Source organism: Orbicella faveolata, unplaced genomic scaffold, assembly GCF_042242905.1.
Source record: "Orbicella faveolata isolate gen_17 unplaced genomic scaffold, um_ofav_v1 contig_2, whole genome shotgun sequence".
Lineage (NCBI taxonomy): Eukaryota > Metazoa > Cnidaria > Anthozoa > Scleractinia > Merulinidae > Orbicella > Orbicella faveolata.
This window is the reverse complement of record NW_028301547.1, coordinates 5,387,501-5,399,859: the sequence shown is the minus strand read 5'-3', so window position 1 is coordinate 5,399,859 and position 12,359 is coordinate 5,387,501. Positions and strand designations below refer to the sequence as shown.

Sequence of the window (12,359 nt, the reverse complement as noted above, 5' to 3'; positions counted from 1 at the left end):
CCCGACAAATTGTAGGCCAATTACAAAAATGCCCATGGCTTGCTTCGTTATCTTCTAGAAATTACTTCCAGCGAGGCGTTAAAGGTTAATGTCTGGTTATCAAAGCTTCAAAATGTATCACTATAGATCGTATGCTTCTGTTAAATATTTCTTTATTAAAACTGTCATTTACGAACAAAAACAAAATTTTAGAAGAATCAGACAATTGAAACTATAGCTTTGAAAAGCAATAGAACTAATAGCAAATGTTTGGGAAATTTTAAAAGAATCAAACAATTGAAGCTCCGTTCGTGATAATGGATATAATTAGTGAATATAAACGATAACAATAAAATTTTCAAAGAATTGGACAACTGGAGCTGTGTTAAAAATCGATGATGCAATAGTGAATACTTTTAGTAACAATTTCTGTCAGTTGCGGACGAAAGCATTATTAAGAACAATCAAACAATTGGAACTACAAATTTTTGAAAAGCAACAAATCTATTCGTGAATATTTTCGGTGAAGATGTTTTCAGTCCAAATGGTAGCTTAAACATTTTTAGAATATTCAGACAATTGAAGCTACATTTCTAAAACTTAACATGTCTGATAGCACAAATTAAATGAGAGCAAAAACAATTTGAAAAACCAGACAGTTGGACCTACATTTTTGAAAAGCGATGATGGAAAGAGTTGCTTGATACCAGACATAATTCAATACAGCCTCACTGAAAGTTAAACAAGAGGATATATTTGGTTTCCGATTGACCTTTTTGTGTTTTTCCCCCTTCCGAAGAAACAAAATATAAACCGAACGTTTTCCATACAGAAGTGTATGAATTTAAAGAATATCTGCCGATAAATCTAGTATTTTCAGGAAACGAAGATCAATCTAGAAACCCAATATCCTCTTCTAGAAATACTTACTTTCAAGGTGGCCTGCATGTCAATACACAATAAACGTCAAAAAATGTTCGCGCTTTTTACTATAGCGCATAAAACGAGAAAAAGAAAAAGGAACGCGAGGGAAACAACGAAGAATGATCAAATAATGTTTTGTGATCATGTCAACAAATGTTTCAAATAATCAAAAATTGACTTCAATAAAATTAAGAACAAATTCAGATTTACAAACCAATCGTCGACGATTCCTGGAATAATTTGAAATGTTTCGTAATTTCAAATGACGAAGAAAGAAACGATAGAAATTGTTTAATAGTTATACAGAACACTTTTAATTAACTTCAGAGACTGTTTTTTTAACATAGACACTTTACATCAGATGAATTATTACCGAGAAATTTCAGGAAAAATGAGGAACATTGTAAACGTTTAAGTCTATTCGACTGCAGATCGAAGAATCGATCAAGACACTTCTTTAATTTCGTATCTGAAAATGCCGAGATTTGAAAAGTAGAAATATTTCACCAACAACAAATTTTGATAGCTCCGAATTGAAACAATTTTCTACGACCACTCATTTTATGTTATTTTTGAGCGAGGGCATTGCCCTCCAATAGACAATTCACATTTTAAATTGAAACTTGGCCTTCGTTAAACTCAGTGCTTGATGCAATTTTGGAGAACAAGACAAATTAAAATGTCCAGCGTTGAATTGTTTGTCCAATTTATACCAGAACAGATGATTGACATGATCACGTAACCAATAGTTACTATTACGGCTTGATTTCAACATACAGCGCCACCTTAAAATACTCTGCAAAGGTCATCGCTTAGTAACAGGTTTTCAAACTTGGGAGAGTTGAGCGATTGTACAACAATTTAGAATTGTCAACGAAAAAATAACACTCCACTTTGGCAAAACACACGTAGTAAAGCATGCAAACGCCGAACCGATAAAATATAATTTACTCAAGTTAATGATCGCTCGAGCAAAGAAATAAAACTCCCCATAACTTGAAAACATGTACTAAATGATGGCTCGAAAGTGGTTGAAACCTTTTCCGTCAAAAATGGCAGAGTTAATTAACAATCACTACCGAATTTTAACTTTTTCTTCCTCAAATATCACTCCAATGCAAATATTTCAGCCGATAACTAAAAAAAAGAAACTCTTAGCAAACAAAACGATTTTGAACTCGATTATATCTTTTCTAGTTTCAAGACTGCCATTTCTTATCGGAGAGATTTAAATTTAACAAAATTCTCAAATGCCTATTCTTAACTTGATCTTCATCCTTCCTGCTTGAATCCTTTTGATCTCCTCGTGTTTTCCCGATTTTCCTGTCTTCCGTTGTTTGCTTCCTGAAAACAAAATAGATAAAAATTGCGTAAGGAACAAACCCGAGCGTGGAAACAAACGGGTAAACGAGGAGTAAAGAATTCACAGTGAATTGAAAGGACACGAACGCGCGTTGACAAGTACAAGACAAAGTTTGACAAAGAAGCGCAACTTTCATAAAGAAAGCCAAACTATCGTCGAAAAAACCACTAAGAACCTGGCGTCTCGTATGGCTCTTGAGCTAGCTTCCAACGTACGTTTTACTCCCTTACTAAAGCCATACGATTGTTCTGAAGTTGAACGCGAAATGTAAACCGTGTCCGGCAATTCAAGCGCACGTGGTAGAATGACTTGGAGCCGGTATTTCTGGTTGAAATATTACCTTAGAAGAGGGTAGAATACAAAGAAATTGATACTAACCTCTGGCGGAAATGGGCGTCAACGGACTTCTCTCACCCAAACGTCGACGCCATTTCTTCTTCAAAGGAAGAATTTGCTTCCCGTGTAGAAGGGAACGGTACACATCTTGCTCCGACGGCAACCATCTTAAAATAACAAGCAAGCACCTCAGATCAGCAATAGTCATCATGAATATGGAAAATAACATTAGACCAATGAGCAAACCGACACGTCGCGAATTTTTAATGACAACACCCTTTGCACGCTTTCTTCTGCTACAACTTTGCATTTCCTTTGTTTATGAGGAGCCCACGTAAACCCGTTTGGACTATCAAACAAAAAGGTCATAATTGAGCTTTTTGTTACAGTTCTTGAGAGCCTATCTCTCCGACTCAGTTTGAAAATGAATCTGGTAGCGTTCATTTTCCATTCAAAGATACAAAAACTGATCAATCATCGCCATTTTTTCTGTTCCACGATCCATTCGTCCTTATGCCACACAAAAACCGCCGTACGACGCGGTACAACTTAAGTTCAGGAAAAGTGGCCAAAAAGCAAGGTTGTCTAAGTCATTAGCAAGGCAAATTCTCAACGAAAAATCCTTTATTTAAAGTTAGATATGGCTAGTTGTGTCTCGTCTTGTGCCTCGTCTCGGCGGGAAATACGAGATGTGACCACTTGACATTGTCAGTCTTCGCGTAACTAGCGCCAGTCCCAGGCGTAGAGAGTCGAATAGACTAATTATTTCGATATATTAAAATTCAGCCTAAAACAATTGACCTCAGCACGAGGCTCTGGGGAATAACTACAGAGTTTGTGGGGTTTATTTCCTAGAGCCTCGTGCTGAGGTCGATTGTTTCAGGCTGAATTTTAATATTGCATACAATTCTGACGACAAGGAAAACTTCTGCTTTCCGCTTCAGCGTACCTTTGCATGGAAAGAACTCACCAGGAACCCAAGGGAAAAGTGGAAGGTTGCAAATAGCGGAATGCACGGAGAACGTGCTGAAAACTTTCGTAGCTGGTTATGATTTACTCTGAGCCAAAATAAAAACATTGAAAAAACTCAGGTCGTTGATGAGCCTCGGTTACATCTTCATAAAGTTTGTTTATTAAATTCATTGTTGTCTCTTATCTTTCCAAAGATTCGTATTTATTTTGCTCTCGTTTGCACAAGGTGACCCACCCTTTTGATTACCAACTTACAAAAACGGGGTTTGACAAGACGAAAGGAATTTTAGATAGCCTTCTAAAACGATAATGGGATAATAGTTGATTGACAGGAATTTTTCAGTAATCCAGGTTTGATCTCTAATCTTTAAAAGCGTTTTTACTACTAATCAAGTTCAAGTAAAAAAGAAAATAAAAAAGTAGCAGTATTACACAAAAACAAATATGAGCTTGTAGCGGTCGTGGAATAAAAACCTGAACCTCGCTCGGGTGCTGTTGATTGAAGATTAAAAGATTGAATAAAAGATTGAAGATTAATGATTAAAGATTAAAGATTAAAGATTAAAGTTACTGCATGCAATGACATAAGCCACCTCGATACGGAGGATTCATAAAGAACTAGGCCATTGACTAAGTTCATATGTGCACCTAGAGGAAACCAAAGTGAATTCGTTGGAAATGTCACAGGGAACTAATCAATGATTAATCCATGGGGGAACTTATAACGTAACGTAGACCGGAATGGATCGACAGAGGCGTAAGGAAACGGAGCGATATAACGCACGACAAAATATGCACGAGAAAGCGCAAGTTGTAACGGAAGAGCAAACATTGGCGGAACAGACGGCTTATGCGCGCGGGTAACAATGATAGGGAAACCACGGGTAGACCACGGAAGGAGCGCACAGAATTGCGCATAGAAGAACACATCTGGAAATACACAGGGAACGCAAGGTGTTGTGGAGGAGTAGTGGGGGTACACGTAGTAAATGAACAGGGGACAAAAAAAGAATTTATCATGAACAAATGCGAGACCAAGCGCGCTTGCGTATAGCAAACACAGAAGGCTTGGTTTATTTTTGACAAATTTCTAGACTCCTTTAAAGCGCAGGCGTTTTTTTTCCGCCAAAAGACTTTCAAAACTTTTGGACTATGAACATCAAAATCCATTTAAAGCAGCACATTTTTCCCGCCAAAAGACAGTTTTTTTTTTTTTTTTACAAATTTCAAAGCACTGTTTAAAAGCGCACACTAGTTTCCCGCCAAAAGACATAAATTTGTTTTTGGGTAAATGCAACCAAATAATCTGTAATTTCGTTTCAGAAGACTTTCTGTTTTCTCTCTCCGCCGCATTTAATAAACTTATCGGTTAATTTCGTTTCAGAAGTCGACTATAGTAAGAACCCCAAGTTTGGTAGACAACTGACTAGAACTTGAGAATCTAGAGTGAAGAAGTCGGATATGCTAAAACTGAGTTTCCTTTCATCTTGACCGAGCAAGTTTGTTCAGTAACCCGGGTGTGTATTTTTAAGGTGGCTGGGCTGTTTTCTCTCGCGAGTTATTTTCCAAGGAGAGGCTTTCGCGTTGAATGCTTCTGGAGACCATGTTAACGCAGAGCAGAAGATACTCTCGATCCTTCACCGTTTGAATAAGATTAACAGTCAACAAGGTCAAGTGATGGAAGAACTTCAAAACAATATGAAGACGCAAGTCGACGTTGCTGTAAAGACGCTTTCTGAATACCTCAAATCAGACGATGTCAGAGCTCGCTTCACTTCATGGACATTAGACGAAGTTCCAAAGGCAGAGAACTTCTGGGAGGTGACAAGAAGCAACATCCTGAACGCGTTTCGGTCCCGTATGAAAGACATCTTAGATCAATTGGAAGAAGATAACCAAATGTTTGAAAACGCTAGTGAGTCACTTGTAGAAGGGAGAACATTATGGGCTTTCCACAATACTCGAAAACAAAGCGTCAATTGTAGAACTCGGCTTTGATATCCGTGGGATACGAGATCTAGCTAGGCAACGATGTGCAGATCCCCAGAGGTTATAATATTCCCTCTCCACTCATCCTTAGATCAGTACCAAGAAGAGGGCTCAGTGTGTTGTTTTGTTCCCTCCCTCTACAATCGTTCGATCAACTCTCCCATTAATTTAGTGACTACGACGTGAGAGTATTGTGTAATAGAATGCTGGTTTTTCCAGCCAGCAAGAAACGTCTACTTGGCCTTGCGCTTCCGTTGAGTACCCCTGTAAGAACTTCACTCTATCAAACTAATCGGCAAAGGTTGAAATTTAATTTCCGACAGTTTTCTTACCCTGATTGTAGACCTATATATCAGATTATATAACGAATCTAAAGGAGGGAAGTTGACTGGTCAAAGCAGAGATTAATTGAGAAGGGTCTCTGCCTGTTGATAACAATGTACGATTTTTGAATTGTAAGGAAAAAAGAGCGTTATTCAGAGATGAAATACTTTAGAAGTGTTCGTCACGAAAATTTTCCGAATAGAAAATCTAGGGCAAAGTAGAAGTAGACTCAGGATGTACCTTTGTGATGCACGCTTTGACATATGGGACCAGTAAGGACATGACGAACATTAACAAAACATGCAGTTACCCAACTTCAGTGGATCATTGATTTGAGCAATTTGCCTGTGACCACTGTGAAATCGTTAACCCTTGTCCGATCGAGTTTACTTAATAATCCGTCGTGTAATGTTCAAGGCACAGTTGCGGCAAGTATCGCTGGGAACCCTCACTCTATATACCAGAGAATATATTTAGCGACTAATTAACATTGTAAACTGCGCATTTGGGAAAAAGGCTTTAAACATAGAGCTTCGATATAGACAAGCAAGCAACTTATTTCAGTCTATGTTTTTTACATGAAGTTTCCTATTCATTAGTATATGTAATAGTTTTTCTGTCTTGTTTATCTGCTTAAGAAAAAAATTCGGTATCACAAGCTAACTCAAATTTCTTTGTATGTCACCCCCTTTGGATTTCCAAAGCACGCTTTGTTGAAGACCAAAGCGGAGGGATTAATACACCTGTTGTGTATTCGGGTTTGCAGTACTACCAAAGAGTACGCAATGAATCGGGACTACTGTTCTTCACAACTGCTTTATTAGAACTGAAAAAAACTAACCTACGTACAAAATATAAAGGTGTTATCAAGTGACTGCGGTTTAGCGTGTGCTAATTAATGATTACAGATTATCTAACAATAAGATTTTCATAAAATAGGAACAAACACTGCAACACCCAATTCAAAACTAATGACCAATAACTAACTCATCGTTATAAATCGTATACATGAAGTAAAGCACCCTCCCTGCCGCCGCCCCCCCCCCCCCCCCCCACCCCCGTCGATAGGGGTACAGGAGGAAGAAGCATAGTCCTTCATACTAAGCACTTGGTGCTGAAGAGTATACTGGCAAACTGATTTATTCTGTGCTCCTTTTTTCGAAATCCCATCGACCTTACATCAGTATCAAAAGTTATTCAATGTTCTAACATTTCTTTGATACAAAAAAAAAACGTTTCATTGTCAATTCCTAATCAGACAAAAGCCTACGTAACCGAAATCAAAATTCATGTTTATCCTGAATTGTCTATTAATGGTATTTGACTGGAGGAAAAAAATTATCGTCTATATTCCCTTCAATCAGAAAGAGGAAAACGATCTAAATCAAATTTATAATCATTTAGAGCGTATATTCTGCTCCATGAACCTTGTATAGATCAGACCATTGACTAAGTTACAGTGGTGTAACAGCGTCCTGGGACAGTGTAGTGATTTCTTGATTACAAGCGTTTGCGGAAGGACGTTGCTCTGGATTTCTCTCCCAGCATCGGCTCATCAATTGCCTCCATTGTTTCGGAGGCTTCTTGCTGCCTTTCACATCTTGTGGACGGTAGCCTTTATCCACCTTACTAAAGAAGAGTGTCATCGTGCCGTTGAATTCAGCAAAGGCCCGCTGCCCATACCACATCTCCCACAGTATTAAACCAAAGCTGTATATGTCTGCTTTGCCGTCATATAACTGGGAATGAAATACTTCCGGTGCGATGTACACAGGGGTTCCCTGCAAAGTACCCGTGATGTCCTTTACGTCTTTAGCAACTCCAACATCAGTTATCTTCACTAAGTTGTCCTCTGATAGCTTAAATGTAAACGAAGGAGCACATACAGTTTCATTATACTCAGCAAATTGAACAATTTCTTTAAAGGAACTCGTACAAAAGACAATTTATTGTTTTATACTTTCGGGATGTAATGAAATTTTTCTAAAATGTTGTTGATTTAAAAACTATAAGGACGAAAGTTAAGTTAAGTTTCGTTAAGATAATAATTATATTTTCTTCATTTCAAATAATTTCAACTACATGGGAGTTTGCTAGGTGGAACGTTTGAAGCCTTACAATTTTTTCCAATATAGTCAAATGTTCATGGGTATCTACAACAGAAATGGAGAATGGGGATTTGGTTAATAGCTGGCCACAATTTCCCATTTTCAGTTTCCCATTTGGTATTTCCTACTGCCCACTGTACACTGCCCACTGCATTGTTCTGCTAAGAGAAATTAAGTGTCTAAGAGTACATGTGTAAGTACAACTCTGTTCTCAAAACCAGAAAGAATTTGACACATTATCGAATTTTACTTAGGTTTCAAAGCATATTTGCCTTTTCAAACTCGAAAACAGATTTCCTGATGTTTCATTCAATTTAAAGAAAATCAGAATAGATTCTGAGCAATATTTAGGTCAGTATTTTTAAACTGGTTCAACAAAAATACTTCAGTCTCATACCAATATGTTCTCTAGCTTGAGGTCTCTGTGGACAACCCCCTGTTCGTGAATGAATGCAAGAGCACTGGTGATCTGTCTCGCCCATCGACATACTTCTCTAAGGACAGCAGGGTTTCTGGATTTTGCTGGAGCTGCTTCTGGCTGATCGAAGATCTGACTCCTCAAGCTTCCTTTGCACTTTTCCATTACCAGGATCACTCTTGTGGTGCCTGCTTTCTTGAGAAGGGATGTGCCGTAAAACTTAACAATGTGAGGATGCTCCAATTTTCTGACGAACAGAATCAAAAACATGCAATATGTATAAACGTGATGCAAAATTGGCTATATTTCAATAAACTGTCAGAAACATTTCTTTCTTATCTTAGTATTTTGTCTACCACTCACACGTGAGAGAAATGAAACTCTGTATCTCACAATATGGTCTCAAAAACCGGCGACCAAACAAAAAGCTCAAGTGGTATATAAGGAGGAAACAGTTGAGTTTTGCTCCGCTAGACACTAAATTTAGGGAAGAATTTAGGAAAGGGCGAGTTCATTTTTTTCTAAATAAATCGTAAGGAGTTACTTTTTATCAGCAGCTATTTTAAGGGCATTTGGATAGGTGGCTGTGTTTCGATTCCAGTGGATTATCTGAATGTTGTTTAAGGAAAATTTTCCAGTTGATAGATTTTTTAAAATTGTTACTACAGTCAGATGAGGTACTTGTGTCAGAAATGCAAAAACAAATTGGGGGTCACCTACTTCGTTTCAGAGGTAAAGCGTGTGGAAAACTACCCTGATTTTGAAAAATTGGCGCCCGTAATTCAGCATGGTCTACAGGGGTTTATAGTTAAAAATATCGAAGGTGAGTCATCAGATCGAGGCAAACGATCTTAGTCATATATTGTAGTGGTGTCGAGTCTGTTGCTTAAATAATTCCAAATGTTACCAACGTTTTCACAAAACTTAACCCTTAAAGAGACATTTGAAACCGTCGCACAGATAAACGAAGAGCTAAAAAGAAACGGAATTTTGCAAAAAATTCAATCTTTAGTCGATAGATTTTCTTCATTTTTTCGCTAAACAAAGAAAATCGGTAGAGAAAATGATCCATCCAAAGAAAACTAGGGGTCACCGAACGTCCAAGATCGTAAAATCAAGGCAAAGGTATAGCAGTGGCCATCTGCCCTGTCATAGTTCATTTTATAACTTAGCGCGCGCTGTCATGCATGTCGTGGCGTGTGAATTTGCGTACGCAGTAAGGATGCGCAGAAACAATTAGCCTAAACGTCCTTAAAGATTGAGTAAGGGTAAAGACTACCTCAGGTTAAGAATAGACTTATGTTGCGTTTCCTTGTACTGGTGTAGTGGCCTACACCATTAGTGCTCGATTTGGGTTATTGGACAAGAAAAGTAACTCTACTCTCATAGTGCCTCTTTCTATCCAGGCGTATAAATGATTACCGGCGAACTTAATGCTGGGGGTAACTCTGCGATGAACTAGCATCTCACCGAGAGGGGAGTATTCATGCTACGAAAACCGGAGGTTAGCGCTGTGACATTCTTGCGTTGCTTTCTATTGTTTTCGTTCCCTATTGAAATCATGATATCCCTACGGGACAAACAATTTACATTTTTGGCCCGCGTATTTATACGAATAAGGGCTACGGTTTCGTTATGTTAATCCATTCGAGCAAATTGTGCATCGCGTACGTATCCAGGATCTGTTCAATTTCTACTTTATTCTTCTGGTGGTATTTCTGTAAGTCGTGTTTGTTATGGTTTTCTTCATTATTTGCATAGCTTCCTTCATTTATTATTGTTGAATTGATTTTCTATTTGCTTGTCATTTTTCCTAGTCAAACTCATATTCGTGTAAACAAATAAAGTCGTAGGATGTTTAAAGTTCCATGCCAGTTTGGTTTCCACTCGATTAATACAAGCGTTAACAAGCGCCAGCCTGATGGGTCACTGGGCCTCCAACACAGGACCAACAATCCTGAAGATTATTCTACATGATATATGCTTCTCGATTGGCACTGTAAAATCTGACAACTCCTTCTCCAGTCCTAGGTTAATTAGCTCTTACATGCATGAAGGGTAAGGTTTGTGAAACTTAGGAGCTTAAATAGAAATTACACTTAAATTCCTTACCTTAAAAGATCTACCTCCGCCATGATAAGGGTTGCATTTGTGACGTCAAGCACTTTGCTGAACACCTTTAATGCTACAGGTTGCTGCTTTCCTTTCCATCTCATCTTCCCTTGGTAAACAATGGCAAATGCACCACTTCCAAGACAGCAGGACATTTCTTCTTTCCAGTCTAATTCCTCGTTGGATATGTCGATGGCACGGATTTCTTTCAAGGCAAATACCGCCAGATGTCCTCTGATATCAGAAGCTTCATCCATGATTGGTTCGTACACCTCTTTTATCTCTTTCTGTGAACGGCTTTCATCACCGAGTTGTCTGCATAACATCTTGTCAGCCTCGATCAGCTCGGGAATACGGGCTTCAATTTGCTTCAGACACAGCTTAGCCTCTTTCACTTGGTCCTTCACAAACAACTTGATCACGCTTTCGTTTGTAACTTTATCGAGATAGGCTGCAGATGCTTCAGCCATAAAAGCACACTTGTCTCCTTCGTATTTCCTGATCATACTTCTATTTTCTACCTTGCTTTTTATCGCCATTATGCCGACCACAGGTGCGCCAATTACCAACGCAGCTAGGGTAAGTGGAACCCATATTGGACTAGTGACGCCGATTACAACTTTTTGTGCCGTAGTAAATTTAAAGCCTTCGTCAGGTGGAGCACTTTCTGGAACATCGAGATCGTCATTGGTGACAGCACCCTGGAGATTCCGCAGCTGTCCTTCAACAAAATTGTATCGCTGCTGAAAGTGATGCAAAAGGGACTTGCGAGCATCTGAAAATACTTGGTTATCTTCTTCCCAATGCTCGATGATTTCTCGCAGCCGATTTTCTAACGCTTTCGTGATCCTGCTGTAAGTCACTTCCCAGGAGCCCTCTGCCTTTGGAACTTCGTCTAAGGTCCACGTGGTGAAGCGAGCTCTGGCAGCACGTGACTTAAGATACTCACTGAGCTTCTGCACAGCATCACCGACACGAATCTTCAAATATCTACGAAGCTCTTCCATCACTTCGGTTTGCTTTTCTTCAATCTGAAGCAAACGAGAGATAATCAAAGCCATTTTGTCAGCGACTTTGTCGTGGTCTCTGGAAGCGTTCATCACAAAAGCTTTTGCTTGATAAATTATTCGTGAGAGCAAGTAATCCAGCCATCTGCAAAAAATAAGAATAAGAATAAAACGTAAATTTCAATTGACATCTTTCACCAATCAAACCTAAAAATGTATTCAAGTTAAAGTTTCAGAATAGTATTTCATTATAATGCTGCGAAGGAAAAATCGTATTTGTTCTCCAAGAGAACGAGTGCATTTGAACCAAGGACGCTATAAGTTGGATTACCCACGAATTAGTGAATTAAGAGGCACAACTGTTGCCGAGAGAGAATAGATGTATGCCATAAAAGTGCCCGTATTTTAAAAACTTCATTCAAGCACCCTGATTATTATAGTTGGTTGCATATCATCAGAAATGTACACCGACATTCTGTTTCGGACTCGCACCAACTGTTATGTAAGTGGAAGAATTTTAAAAAGCATAAACATGCTCCTGTTTGTTTTAGAATCATGTAAATACAGATGTAACTGAGCAAAATGTCATTTAACATGTATCACGAGAGAAACTTGTATAAACACAAATGTAAACAAAATTTAAATGCCCATGAAGGTTTCCTAGCTAAATCAAACGAGAGGGCATAGAAAATTTTGGGGGTTAAGGTGGCCGAACACAGTTTTCGCGCGCGCTTTTGTTGATGCACTTCAGCGCGCGCTCAAGAATTTCAAAAAACATACATGCCGTCAATAGAGCGATCATTTTATTTAATCAACAGCCGCACTAT

At 38.6% G+C, this 12,359-nt stretch overlaps 2 protein-coding genes across 2 annotated transcripts in view; both read right to left on the bottom strand.

Annotated features, from left to right (window-relative positions):
- Positions 1–388: 388 nt before the first annotated feature.
- Positions 389–2,992, bottom strand: LOC149111677 (uncharacterized). Its single transcript, XM_089289775.1, has 2 exons — positions 2,645–2,992; positions 389–2,247 (listed from the first exon to the last, which is right to left on the bottom strand). Exons 1-2 carry the CDS (start codon positions 2,910–2,912, stop codon positions 2,150–2,152), a joined length of 366 nt encoding a protein of 121 aa, XP_089145901.1. The 5' UTR covers positions 2,913–2,992; the 3' UTR covers positions 389–2,149.
- A 3,695-nt stretch (positions 2,993–6,687) lies between these two features.
- Positions 6,688–12,359, bottom strand: part of LOC110044513 (uncharacterized) — a 17,463-nt gene continuing 11,791 nt past the window's right edge. Inside the window, exons 6-8 of the mRNA XM_089289745.1 lie at positions 10,526–11,677; positions 8,393–8,660; positions 6,688–7,746 (exon numbers count right to left, since the gene is read on the bottom strand). Of these exons, the coding sequence (XP_089145871.1) occupies positions 7,342–7,746; positions 8,393–8,660; positions 10,526–11,677 (1,825 nt within the window). The 3' untranslated portion in view covers positions 6,688–7,341. The remainder of the gene's footprint in view (positions 7,747–8,392; positions 8,661–10,525; positions 11,678–12,359) is intronic.